Below are 14912 nucleotides of genomic sequence, written 5' to 3' on the forward strand. Positions count from 1 at the left end.
ACACTCTCTTGGCCAGTCTGGACATAGCAGTGGAAGCCTTACCCATGCGCTTGTTGATTTCTGCATCTAGAGACAGGTTACTGGTGATAGTTGAGCCTAGGTAGGTGAACTCTTGAACCACTTCCAGAGCGTGGTCGCCAATATTGATGGATGGAGCATTTCTGACATCCTGCCCCATGATGTTCGTTTTCTTGAGGCTGATGGTTAGGCCAAATTCATTGCAGGCAGACGCAAACCTGTCGATGAGACTCTGCAGGCATTCTTCAGTGTGAGATGTTAAAGCAGCATCGTCAGCAAAGAGGAGTTCTCTGATGAGGACTTTCCGTACTTTGGACTTCGCTCTTAGACGGGCAAGGTTGAACAACCTGCCCCCTGATCTTGTGTGGAGGAAAATTCCTTCTTCAGAGGATTTGAACGCATGTGAAAGCAGCAGGGAGAAGAAAATCCCAAAAAGTGTGGGTGCGAGAACACAGCCCTGTTTCACACCACTCAGGATAGGAAAGGGCTCTGATGAGGAGCCACCATGTTGAATTGTGCCTTTCATATTGTCATGGAATGAGGTGATGATACTTAGTAGCTTTGGTGGACATCCGATCTTTTCTAGTAGTCTGAAGAGACCACGTCTGCTGACGAGGTCAAAGGCTTTGGTGAGATCAATGAAAGCAATGTAGAGGGGCATCTGTTGTTCACGGCATTTCTCCTGTATCTGACGAAGGGAGAACAACAGCATGTCAATAGTCGTTAGAATATAGTCGTTAGAATAGTCAATAGAAGGCCCTAAAAGTTAACTATTGCACCTGGGAGTCACTAAAGAGGGAAATAGCGACACAATCTGTGAACTGGTGTGCACTACCACAACAACCACTGGCTACAGCAACTTGACAACAGATGCCAACGCCGAAAACAACAACTCACAGCGTCACTTGGCAGCTTCATGTGTGGCACTTGTGGCAGAACCTGCCTGTCAAGAATTGGCCTTCACAGCCATTAACAAAGATGGAAAAAACCCCAACCAAATGGATTGTTAGCTGCATGTCCATCATCTTTCCTAAATGGAAGGATGCCAAGTCAACATTTGACGTGGGATAAACTGGTTACAGTAATACACTACTTCCATTGGGTAGAATTCATACCTTTTGAGGGTGAAAGCAGCATTAGTCGTATTAAATTGAAAAAATTAACCACAATGAAATCAGAATCAATAAATGACCTTCCATACTGTACATGTTCCAATTCATCCTCATTTCTGTTGTAATTGTTTTTTTATTGTTTGGGATTTAATTTAAAATTAAATTAAAATCATCTGCCTAATATCTCCTTGTGTGGCTCAGTGTCAAATTTTGTTTGATAATGCTCCTATGAAAGTGCCGTAAGACATTTTACTGCATTAAAGGCACTGTATAAATACTAGTCGATGTTTATGTTGCTGTAGTTAAGTGAAAAATATTTTGCTAACTACAGCATGTGATGCTGAAGCTAGTTTTGATTTATCGCAGTGACATGCTGATGTCATTTACCCAAACAATTCAGTTTGTGCAAGTAAATCATTTAGATCATTAATAACATTAATTTGTGACATGATATTAATTCAACATGGAAACTGACATACCATTTAATAAAAAAATTAATACGTTCAGGGTACACTGGAAGTCTACTAGTTTGGTTACTTGATCAATTTAATAAATATGTTCAAATCAATGTATGGGAATGGTGTTTCATAATTGAATCAGTTATCTATATTTTCAAAACATCTTTCCAAAAAGCAACAACATTCTGCAACTCCTACCCACTCCTACCAGTACTTATATTGTGGTTCTTTTGATTTTTGGGGGGAAAAGATATTTGTGTCAGCTGATGCTGGCTTTAAAGGTAGGAAATTATAAAAACTATGTCAATGGATAAGAAGGCTAGGGTGTGTGCTATATATAGGCTTAATTCTTTTTAAAGAGTTTGTTACCATATGTTGAATTTATTTTCTATATCATTGTTCAGGATGAAACCATCAACAAACATTTAGTTGCGGGTACTAGTAAAATGGAACAAGAGATTTTGGCTCGACAGTTAGAAAAGCAAAGAAGTGGGATCATCCAAAAACAAGTAGCAGCTGGTCGGGAATTCAAAGGCTGCCCTTTCTACAGCAAGCCAGATATTATTCGCTTCCAGGTTGGTGTGATAAAATCAATTTGAACAGTTGTACATTCTTTAAAATCTGTTGAGCCAATGTTGAAAGTAAAATTATTCTTCACTAGCTTCCTACACATACACTGAAGAGAAGAACAGGTTCTTAATATAGCAAACTGTGGGTGTGACTCCTTTGTTCAAAAGCTGAATGCATTATTTGATGGTAAGGAAGCAGCTTCATAAACTAAGTAGCACCTCCTTTATTTGCTTTAAAATCACAAAGGTGGGGCAATTCCATTATATATCCATTGATATTCACCGATTTGAGCCTTGGGCAAATATATGGTATATTCTTCCCTTCATCCTATCCTGAAATTTAATGTTTTGCAATAAAATCCTAATCTCCTGGCACTCCTGATCCTCTCTCTCAATGTCCCCCCTCCCCCCCCCCCCCCCCCCAGTACTCTTCCCCCACAGTAAAGAATCGCGCAGCCCTTTACTGACTGCTGGTGCTCAACACTGAGGCCTGGTATATTTGCCGCATCGTAAGTCAATGCCAGAAAATTATGTCAATGAGCTGACCTTGCATTACTTGCCAAGATCAACACAGTTCTGTGCAGGGCTGCACAATGGCATAGTAGATAAATCATTTTAATGTTGAGCCTTTTTTTCAGGAAGTCTGTTATGATAAAGATGTATTTTAGTGTCTAAAAATGAATAACATTTCAGTGAGTTTAGCATTATAGTAATCCAAGGGAGATAGATAACAACTAGTAGGAAATTTAAAAAAATATTGTTTTGAGTTTAACTCAACATCCACTCAGTGAATGTTATCCTTCTTTCCCCACTCCTGTTCATTTTGGTTTTCTTGCTTGTTTGTGTTGGCTGCCTTCTCTTGACTCCCTGCTAATTTTGTTTATGCCTCCTCACTGCTGGTAATCTTGTTCCTGTCTGTGTCCTCCTGCTGATTTTCCCTTTTCTAATTTCACTTCTCAGGCATTCCTGTTTCTTTCTGGTAATTTGACTGGTTCAGCGAATTTCACAGCCTTTTCCTTTGCATCTCATTCTCATAATGTCAATGCAGACAGGTTACTTAACTTGGAATTTGAGTGCAGAGCTAAAGAACATTAGTATAAAATTAATGAACTGGGCAAATATTTTAGATTAAAAGAATGGTTTTCTCTACAGACTCGTGAGTACGTGAATTAGGCTCCCAATTAAAAAAGTTAATGCTCTATCAATGAATGCCTCAAAAAATAACAGCTGCACAAAACATCATAGTACCTGAGCTGTTGGAGCTGTGAAAATGTTATCGCCAGAAGGGCCCAATCAGGAATATATAAAACTCACAGATCCGAAAAGCATATTCAGCCTATCAAATTTTATCCCTGCAGTACAATAGGATAACCCCAATTTGACTATTCCAATTTGACTATTCTAAACGTTTCTAACTCTTTGAGTAGGTTTCATCTGATATCTGTTCTAACTCTTCAATAATTTTCATTTATATGCTGCTTTCTTGGTCTTTTGCACACATCCACCACACTTCACATTTCATACTTGAGCATCAGAAAAATGGAAGACAATTATTTACAACCAGAAATTTACAAACATCTGTATATCTGCAAACTTCCTTACCAAAAGCAATTAATCTCTAATTAGCCTCAGAAGGAACATCTAATTGGTCTCAGGACAAGCCTATATAAAGATATTAGACTATTCTACCTGTTTCTTTTCTTGCTCCCTCTTGTTCTGTTCGATCCTACTAAGAGATTCCATTAGTTTTTTTTTCATTTCTGATGAAGGAATTATATCCAGAAGAGTATTACAGCGACAGAAAGGACGTTTGAGGACTCGGCTACTGAGGTAGTATGGGCTGAGGTTAGAAACAGGAGAGGTGAGGTTACCCTGTTGGGAGTCTTTTATAGACCTCCGAATAGTTCCAGAGATGTAGAGGAAAGGATAGCGAAGATGATTCTCGACAGGGGTGAGAGTAACAGGGTAGTTGTTATGGGGGACTTTAACTTTCCAAATATCGACTGGAAGTACTATAGTTCGAGTACTTTAGATGGGTCAGTTTTTGTCCAGTGTGTGCAGGAGGGTTTTCTGACACAGTATGTAGACAGGCCAACCAGGGGCGATGCCACATTGGATTTGGTACTGGGAAATGAACCCGGCCAGGTGTTAGATTTAGATGTAGGTGAGCACTTTGGTGATAGTGATCACAATTCGGTTAGGTTTACCTTAGCGATGGGCAGGGACAGGTATATACCGCAGGGCAAGAATTATAACTGGGGGAAAGGAAATTATGATGCGATTAGGCAAGATTTAGGATGCGTAGGATGGGGAAGGAAACTGCAGGGGATGGGAACAATCGAAATGTGGAGCTTATTCAAGGAGCAGTTACTGCATGTCCTTGATAAGTATGTACCTGTGAGGCAGGGAGGAAGTTGTCGTGCGAGGGAGCCGTGGTTTACTAAAGAAGTTGAAGCGCTTGTCAAGAGGAAGAAGAAGGCTTTTGTTAGGATGAGACGTGAAGGCTCAGTTCGGGCGCTTGAGAGCTACAAGCTAGCCAGGAAGGATCTAAAGGGAGAGCTAAGAAGAGCAAGGAGAGGACACGAGAAGTCATTGGTGGATCGGATCAGGGAAAACCCTAAGGCTTTCTATAGGTATATCAGGAATAAAAGAATGACTAGAGTTAGATTAGGGCCAATCAAGGATAGTAGTGGGAAGTTGTGTGTGGAATCAGAGGAGATAGGGGAAGTGTTAAATGAATATTTTGCGTCAGTATTTACAGTAGAGAAAGAAAATGTTGTTGAGAATACTGAGATTCAGGCTACGAGGCTAGATGGGATTGAGGTTCACAAGGAGGAGGTGTTAGCAATTTTGGAAAGTGTGAAAATAGATAAGTCCCCTGGGCCAGATGGGATTTATCCTAGGATTCTCTGGGAAGCTAGGGAGGAGATTGCAGAGCCTTTGTCCTTGATCTTTATGTCGTCATTGTCGACAGGAATAGTGCCAGAAGACTGGAGGATTGCAAATGTTGTCCCCTTGTTCAAGAAGGGGAGTAGAGACAGCCCTGGTAATTATAGACCTGTGAGCCTTACTTCGGTTGTGGGTAAAATGTTGGAAAAGTTTATAAGAGACAGGATTTATAATCATCTTGAAAAGAATAAGTACATTAGAGATAGTCAGCACGGTTTTGTGACGGGTAGGTCGTGCCTCACAAACCTTATTGAGTTTTTCGAGAAGGTGACCAAACAGGTGGATGAGGGTAAAGCAGTGGATGTGGTGTATATGGATTTCAGTAAGGCGTTTGATAAGGTTCCCCACGGTAGGCTATTGCAGAAAATACGCAAGTATGGGGTTGAAGGTGATTTAGAGCTTTGGATCAGAAATTGGCTAGCTGAAAGAAGACAGAGGGTGGTAGTTGATGGCAAATGTTCATCCTGGAGTTTAGTTACTAGTGGTGTACCGCAAGGATCTGTTTTGGGGCCACTGCTGTTTGTCATTTTTATAAATGACCTGGAAGAGGGTGTAGAAGGGTGGGTTAGTAAATTTGCAGATGACACTAAGGTCGGTGGAGTTGTGGATAGTGCCGAAGGATGTTGTCGGGTACAGAGAGACATAGATAGGCTGCAGAGCTGGGCTGAGAGATGGCAAATGGAGTTTAATGCGGAAAAGTGTGAGGTGATTCACTTTGGAAGGAGTAACAGGAATGCAGAGTACTGGGCTAATGGGAGGATTCTTGGTACTGTAGATGAACAGAGAGATCTTGGTGTCCAGGTGCATAAATCCCTGAAGGTTGCTAACCAGGTTAATAGGGCTGTTAAGAAGGCATATGGTGTGTTAGCTTTTATTAGTAGGGGGGTCGAGTTTCGGAGCCACGATGTCATGCTGCAGCTGTACAAAACTCTGGTGAGACCGCACCTGGAGTATTGCGTGCAGTTCTGGTCACCGCATTATAGGAAGGATGTGGAAGCTATGGAAAGGGTGCAGAGGAGATTTACTAGGATGTTGCCTGGTATGGAGGGAAGGTCTTACGAGGAAAGGCTGAGGGACTTGAGGTTGTTTTCGTTGGAGAGAAGGAGGAGGAGAGGTGACTTAATAGAGACATATAAGATAATCAGAGGGTTAGATAGGGTGGATAGTGAGCGTCTTTTTCCTCGGATGGTGATGGCAAACACGAGGGGACATAGATTTAAGTTGAGGGGTGATAGATATAGGACAGATGTCAGAGGTAGTTTCTTTACTCAGAGAGTAGTAGGGGCGTGGACCGCCCTGCCTGCAGCAGTAGTAGATTCGCCAACTTTAAGGGCATTTAAGTGGACATTGGATAGACACATGGATGAAAATGGAATAGTGTAGGTCAGATGGTTTCACAGGGCGGCGCAACATCGAGGGCCGAAGGGCCTGTACTGCGCTGTAATGTTCTAAATTCTAAATTCTAAATTAACCTGTCTTCACACTTTACAGATGCAGGCCGACCTGTGATGTATTTCCAGCATTTTCTGTTTTTAGTTCAGATTTCCAGCATTTGTAGTTTTTTTTTATTTTGCCTGATTTTTCCTTTGCCTATCCTACAAATGTTCTGACAGTGCATTGCATCTTGAACATCATCACCTTGTTCTGTTACAACTCACTGCACAAATGAATTGATGTCAAATGGTAACAATCATGTTGTGTTTTTAGAACTTTGATGTTGGAAAAACATACAAGAAAAAGGCGACGCTGATAAATGCTTCATATGGTATCACTTTCTGCAGGCTGATTGACATCAGTGAATGCTTGAAAGATTCCATTGAGGTTGAGTAAGTATTGTGTGGAAACTAGGAGAATGTTTTATCACCATTAAACAGGCATTTGAAATTAAACAATTAGGTTAAATAGTGATAAAATTGTAATAGAAATGTATTTTTGTCACCTATTGCAATTACTTTTGACAAACAAAGGGACATATGCTTTTATTTTGACTGCATTTTCTTCAATCAATGATATAAATAGAGCATAAATGGCAGGGAGCTGTGTGATACATTCTGGTAATTCACAAGCTACAAAGTTATGAGTGAATTATGGTCAGTTCAACCAGTTGTATGATATCACACATCTATTAATTTATTCTGTTTATATAATTCAATTCCATAGATAATTCAAATGGAAATTTCAGTGGTACTATTAATTCTTCCTCATTCACTCAATGTCTACATAAAATTAACATGGCATTATCCAAACACTGGAAAAATTAAGGACTATAGTTGTAGACTTAAAATGGTACTAACTACATGAAATTTAAATATGGAGACCTTCATCCTGATTTTAACGGGCTGGAAGTTGATGGGCAGGGGTGGGGGCTGAGGCCTCAGCAAAGCTCAGGAGGTTTTAACTCCAGTGCCTCATCTGCATAGACCCCATAAGTCTCCTGCTGAAACCCAGTAGGAAGGGGCAGCTGACCACCAATTGGAAGAGGGATGTGGGGAAAGTGGAGTTGCACACCTGGGACCTGAAGGAACGATCCTTGCTGCTCAACTGAGAGAGCGTTCCGGAGGGCCTCACAGTTGGCTGAGAAATGGGGTGCAAAGCATGGGGCAGGAGAAGCCTAAACATTACCTGTGGGACCCGGAGGAGCACTCCTGCTGCTCTGAGCCCCGGAAGGAAAGCATAAAAAAGAATTTCCATTTACCTTTCTGGACCTCTTATGGCTCCAGCTTCTCACTAGTTTGGCCTGTTGAAGAAGCCATGACAGCTTTCCTATGTAGGCCTCTTTTTAAAATTGCAGTCAGGCCACAATGGCATAATTGAAGCTCAGTCTGCAAAAAAAAGCCCCCACTGGCTTCTGGTAGGTGTCCCTCTTGCCTAGTCAGAAGAGCAGGCTAAGATTGGAACCTGGGGGTAGATGGCAGAATTGGTGTGGGTAAGTGCGAGGGGCAATTTTAACTGGCTGCCTGCACAGTGCGGTTAAAATCAGCCCATTTATCTTGGAATTAAAGTGTGTACTACTGATCTGATTATTAGTGATTATTGTGCAGATGTCACCATGATGTAATACAGGCCCTATTGTAGATGACATTAGCCAACTGATTTCACATGATACAAATACTGGAAATTAAATGAAAGTTTTTTAATATGAGTTAATTTATGAAAATATGAATAATTCCCATGTTTTAATCTGTGCTGCATGTTCTTACAGCCTACTATTGATTCTATCACCAAAATACAAAGTTCTATTGTACGTATGCAAGAGTAATAGCTATTTGAGAGCAAGTCTTCTTTAAAAAATAATTTACATTTACTTACTCTAAGTACTGGGATGACATCCAGTGGAGTGGAGTGGCAACTCCCATCACGTTTAGCCAGTTCTGCTGATAGGGAGTTGTGAGTCAGGCTGACAACCAGTCATGTAACAAATGGCTTTATTGCGGACATAACTCACCACATAATCTGCTGGAATCAAAGCAGCCAAAGAAATGGGATTTTTAAAAATTCTTTCATGGCAAGGCCAGCATTTGTTACCAATCTCTAATTGCCATTGACAACTGAATGGCTTGCTAGGCTATTTCAGAGGGCAGTTAAGAGTTAGTCACATTGCTGTGGCTCTGGAGGGAAGACCAGGTAAGGACGGCAGATTTCCCTTTTTAAAGGATATTAGTGAACCAAATGGGTGTTTATGACAATCAGCAATAGTTTCATGGCACCATTACTGAGACTCGCTTTCAATTCTAGATTTTTATTAATTAATTGAATTTCAATTCCACCAGCCTGCGTGGTGGGATTTGAACCCATGTCCTCGGGGCATTAGCCTGGGCCTCCAAATTGCTAGTTCAGTGACATTACCACTATGCCATCATCTCACTGCTCATATGTCATTAGGCATAGAAGAACTCTATGCAACTAAACCAAATAGTTGAGAATCAAATTTTGAGTAAAAGGATTTTAAGTTAAATATTCCTGGTTGCCTTACCAATGCATTACCCTGATTATTCTTCCAAGTTATTGGGTTTGGTTATATCAATCATGTCAAAGATAACTACCCCTGATTAGTGACAGAGTGACTGACCAGCATAACCTTCTCAAACACATTCAATCACTTCTATAGAGCAAAACAATTGCAGAAAACTCAACACACTCTGTTTTTATATTGCATTCAGCTTGTCTGTGACAATTGGTGAGTTTTTAATGGTGATTTGTTGGGATGTAATGGTTAGAGAATAAGTATAACTGTATTAGTGTAGGGAATATAGGGGTGAAATTGGTCTTAGGCATTGACACAAAATGAATGATAGTGAATGTGCAGCCAGTTCACACCTGCCTTGTTTCCATTGAAGTAAATGGCAAAGAAAGATCAAGTGGGGTGTAAAGTGGGTCGCTGATTCGCAGTCACCCATTTCTGGCTTTCACCCAATACCAATTTCAGCCCATTATTTTTGGGATCGTTTGTATAACTGATTTTGTACATCATTACATCAGTTATAACATTGTTTTGTTTTTTTCCAATGTCACAGAGGAAACAATTTGATTGTTACCTCACGTTTTACTGTATTTAATCTTAGATTCAAGCCTCCAGGTCAAATTTCAGCTGGTATGTCTTGTGAGATGGCAGTGACTTTCAAACCTGCGGTAAGAAGAAATATGTGCATAATCAGAGATATGTGTGTCAAGAGTATCCACTATTGGTAGTGAAAACAGCTACTGGAATGCTTTCTTCAGTCAAGTGTCCATAAGCAATCCTGTTTGCTTTTATGGTATGCTGACAGCTGTGCCTCTTATAACTCAGTTCCCAATCCTTTCTTTTGTAAAGGGCCAATTGAAAACATTGTACATAAATTACCAGACACTGTTTACATGCACAATGTTAAATTTCTTAGTCCAATTGATGTGTTGGAAGAGTGTGGGGAGTTTAACACCTATAGGGCATGTACAGGTCTTACCTCATTCATGATTTGGATCTTGCATGTGTTATTACTGAAATGGAAATTCTCATGGAGTATCTGTATTGCTTCTTGAGTTTGCCATTGATCGGTGATAGAGACAGACCTGTATGCAACCTGTTCCAAAATATTCTTGTGCTTTCTCTGTTGTGTATTCTGTTACCTTGGAAATTCCCTGACCACCTTACTATAAGTTGCATTTTTGGCTGCAGGTCTCCTCGGAAGCTTTGACCCTACCATCTCTTTCCCATAGACAGACTTTTGCCCTTTATTACTTCCAAGTTTTTCGGCTAAGTATGGTCCTTCCAGTGAGTTTATTGAATTGGGTACCCTTTCTTATTTTCTTTCATTTTTGCTATACCCCAACTCTTGAATCCCCTGCTCTGTTGGTTTAGATTCCAACTAGGTGCATGTGAGATGGTGAGGAATGCCTCAGCATATGGTTAGAAGTGTAGTGCTCATTTATTATAATGTTGGCCTCAGTTTCTTTTTTTCTGTTTTGCTGGCTAATAAGTGGAAAATGTATTTCTGTCATTGCTTTATAACAATGAGGTGTAACAGAGCTTTAAATAATTTGTATAACTGTTTTTAAAATAATTTTAATTGTGATAGCAACTGTCTTGATTAGGACTTGCATATCACAAATTGCTGATTAAACTTAATTTTAAATTCATATACGTTATGCAACTTATCTCAACTTGAATGACAAACATTTCTAGGCAGACTGGGTAGACTTTTGTTTTTACCGCTTCGGGTTCAGCATCACCTGGGTGGATAAATAGCTGGAAGGAGGATTGCACACTGGTAATAGAACCTGCCTGATTTTCCTTCCATCAAAATTAATGAATATAGATATCAAATTGTATTTCTTCATTGGCCTCCTAAAAATTTAAGCAGTGTCATTTCCATATTTTTTCTATTTGTGTTTGTGTGACTGAAAAGTACAACAAAATTAATTAATGACCAAACATGAATACTGGAAAGGAAGAACTTGCATTTATATACTGCCTTGCACATCCTTGGGCTGTTACAAAGCACTCCACAATCAACGGATTACTTTTGAAGTCTCGTTATGTAGCAGTGAATTTTACATCGCAATGTCACACAAATAGCAAATAAGACAAGTAACTAACCTGTTTAGTTTGTGCAGGTTGAGAAATTAATGTTAACCAAGATACCAAGAGAATTCCTTGGTCCTCTTGAAATAGTGTCACGGAATCTTTTATGTACTCTTGAGCAGGCAAATGGGGCTTCAATTTAACATCTCATCCAACAATGTAACAATCCATCATTATTACACTGAAATGTCAATATAGATTATGTGCTCAAGTCCTAGATTGGGGCTTCAGCTCACAACCTTGTGACCCAGATGTGAGCCAATCTGACGCTGGAAATCTGAAATAATAACAGGCTAATCAGCATCTCAGAAAGGTTAGCATTTTAGGTATAATCCTGAACTTACAGTTTTAAAGAAAGCAAAAACTAAAGGTAGAATAACTCTATCTTCTGGCCTCGGAAATTCATCGGTTTTCCTAGTGTAACTGATCCAACAGTTACACCAGGATCATATTTGCTTGCTCTTTGCTCTGGGAAATTCTGTTGCTGAGCCAATATTGGGAGTAGAGAGGTGGGGAGGAACCCAGACCCTTGTTAGGATCATTGAATCATAGAATAGTTGCAGCACCGAAGGAGGCTATTTAGCTTGTTGTGTCCATACCGGCTCTCTGCAAGAGCAACTCAGCTAGTTTCACTTCCCCGTCCTTTCCCCATTGCCGTGCTGATCCAAATGTTTTAAAAATTAGCTTAATAAAGAACAAAGAGAACAAAGAACAAAGAAAATTACAGCACAGGAACAGGCCCTTTGGCCCTCCAAGCCTGCGCCGATCCAGATCCTCTATCTAAACATGTCGCCTATTTTCTAAGGGTCTGTATCTCTTTGCTTCCTGCCCATTCATGTATTTGTCTAGATATATCTTAAAAGACGCTATCGTGCCCGCGTCTACCACCTCCGCTGGCAACGCGTTCCAGGCACCCACCACCCTCTGCGTAAAGAACTTTCCACGCATATCCTCCCTAAACTTTACCCCTCTCACTTTGAACTCGTGACCCCTAATCTTGATAGGTCCAGTCAACTCCCTGTCTGGACCCCTCAATGGATCCACTTCCGGAAGCCAGTGTACCTCTCAACATGGAGTTTTGCCAAGTGGAATTGTGGATTGGATAATCGGAAGTCAGTGTTCCCAATTTCTAATCCACACCACAATGGAGTGTGGCTCAACACCAGGTGCCTCAAAAGGGCTATCCTTATATTCCTAGCTGAGTTCTGAAATCCAGTTTTCGTCATACTGATGTCTTCTTACAAGTATCTGAAAACCTGAAATTTTTGAGGGATCAGGGAGAATACTTGGCGCACTATTTGTGTGAACCAGGTGTATTTGATATTTATGTTGGTGCAGATTGGCACTGAAATAGGAAAAAATGTGGGAAACATACAATGGAAGGTAGTAGAAATTGTTCAAGATACTTAACAAGATGTTGAAAGGGCTGAGATCAAGAAGACACTGAAGGCAGAAGTTAACATTCATCAAATAGGAGAGACACGTAGGTCGAAAACTTTTACAGAAAAAGATTTTTTTTAAAGATTCAAGACAGGAATGAAGAATTATCATGTTTAGCATAGCCATTGTTGGAGGAAAGAGTTTGATTAATGTATAAATCCATGACGATTATTTCTATGTTTGTACCTAGGTTAATGAAGATCTTGAAGGAGAGATAATGTTTCGGACTCATATTGGTTCCTTTGCTGTTCCACTTAAATGTACAACTAAAAGATGTATTGTAAGTCTTGACACAAAATACATGCACATTTGTTGTTATTATGTTTATTGTTTGAACTGATATGTAGGAAGACAAAATAATTTTTCACACATTTTGTTCTAGTACCAGGGCTGTTCTAATTGATCCCCCTATGGATTTCAATATCCAGAAACCCATGTAGTATAATCCCTTAGCATTTATTTGATAAGCTCTAAGCCACAGCCTCAAAGCCTGCAAGGACAACGTTGTAGTTGTCTACCTCCTATAACAATTGTAGGGACATCAACTGTGTTCTCATGATTTGATGACGTTTAGAGTGTAAAGACTAGCTGAAGTGCTGATATTCTATCCGTTATTAAACTCTGATACCTCAACAGATTATGTCATGCCCATTTTTTGACAGCCACCAGCACAGCACGAAGTCATAAGAAGAGTGTAACGTCTTCAGTGGTATGCTTCTTGTTTAGTTCATCCCAATTATAATCTGAGAGGGGAAAAATAGAAAGCAAAAAGTTATGGCCTTGCAGCAGTAGTTTAGTTTAGCTTAATGAACTGGCCTGGGCCTCCTGTTCCAGTGTAGAGGAGGGGACAGTCCAGATGATTTGCTGGTCTACCTGATAAGTCTGACATTGGTTTAATGTCTTAGCTGAAAGATGGCTTCTCCAACAGTGCATGCTTTCCCTCAGCACTGACTGTTGCATGATTCTTCAATAAACACTTTTTTAATTTCAGATATTTTGTGATTTCCACGACTGGGGAAAAATTGACCTTGCTTTAGAGCTGAATCATTTATAGGGGTAAAATTCAACATGATGTCACCAACAGTGCTGCTAAAGGCAGTTTGAAGGGAATTGCTGTGTTCCAAATTTACTTAATTTGAAAGGTGCTTTTATGGAAAAAATCTTTTTTTTTTCTTATTTGGAAGGATAAAAGAAACACTTCTGGTTCTAAGTCATATAGATCAGCAGATTTCCAGGTTAAATACTGGGTCTGATTCCCCATGTTGAATTACTTATTTTCAGCCAGCAAAACAGGACTACTAAAATTGACCACAATGTCCCGAGACTAAGGAGAGGAAAGATTATGTCCTTATCACTATCCATTGTCCATTGTGGGTGTTAGATTTGACTATTGACATGCTGATGCAGGTAATGGACAAATAGCCTGCCAATACTCTCATGAATAATGTATCAGAGCCCTGCTGGAACCAGTAGAATAAGTTCTAGATATTAATGTTTGCAATATTCGTGCACACATGCTCACTGTTTTCATACGGCATTCCTCTGTCTGCCATTTTAATGGGTATTAATCTATTTAAAATAATTATTTCTGCTCTTAAAGTAGCATTAAAGAAATATCATACAAATGTGTCAAATAATCATACCTCACTGTCACCAAACAAATTTTCTAGCTTTATAGAATCATAGAGTCGTACAGCATATAAACAGACCCTTCAGCCCACCGCAATATCGCAGCATGAGTCAAGCCTTCAGGGGAAAAATGAACAATGGGAGAAAAATGTGACACTCTACCTGTGTTGGCATTTCTAATTGTTTCAAAATCCAAAAATCATTTGTTCCTTATATCGGTGGGCACACTGTGATAAGTTGCTTCAAATTTTCTGCATATACTGGATGTTTAGAATGGAATCTAAAGTCTGTAGTTAATAAGAAAGACTAAACTTAAATATATTGTGAAAAATGTTGTTCAAACACAAACACCAATCAGCTATGAGTAATAACTTTAAATTGGTTTCTGCAGCTCGTTGTAGATAAGCAAGTTGTTGATTTTGGCTGCCATGTTATTGGTGAAACAATTACACAGAACATCACTCTGACCAACCATGGAGCAATGAGCACATATTTTCAGTTTCTGAAATTTCTTCCCAAACCATCGCTTATCATAGAGGTAAGCATGCTTACATGGTATCAAACTTCCTTTAAGTAAGCCATCAATGGTTCAAAATCTGTTTGCAAATAGTGCAAAATTCCAAAACAGTGGTGGGGATTATTTTAATCAATTTGTTTACATCGCTTTTGAATATGTATT

The 14912-nt window shown here is 39.7% G+C and overlaps 1 protein-coding gene across 6 annotated transcripts in view; it reads left to right on the top strand.

The window, feature by feature from the left end:
• Positions 1-14912, top strand: part of cfap74 (cilia and flagella associated protein 74) — a 248984-nt gene that overhangs the window by 89911 nt on the left and 144161 nt on the right. For all 6 annotated transcript variants that reach the window (XR_010969608.1, XR_010969607.1, XR_010969606.1 and 3 more), the window contains exons 13-17: positions 1993-2163; positions 6814-6932; positions 9669-9735; positions 12795-12884; positions 14625-14771. Coding sequence is in view for 1 of the 6 variants with exons in the window: in XM_068016858.1 (XP_067872959.1) it covers positions 1993-2163; positions 6814-6932; positions 9669-9735; positions 12795-12884; positions 14625-14771 (594 nt within the window). In the remaining 5 variants the exon portion in view is untranslated. The remainder of the gene's footprint in view (positions 1-1992; positions 2164-6813; positions 6933-9668; positions 9736-12794; positions 12885-14624; positions 14772-14912) is intronic.

Source organism: Heterodontus francisci, chromosome 37 (genome assembly GCF_036365525.1).
Source record: "Heterodontus francisci isolate sHetFra1 chromosome 37, sHetFra1.hap1, whole genome shotgun sequence".
Taxonomy (NCBI): domain Eukaryota; kingdom Metazoa; phylum Chordata; class Chondrichthyes; order Heterodontiformes; family Heterodontidae; genus Heterodontus; species Heterodontus francisci.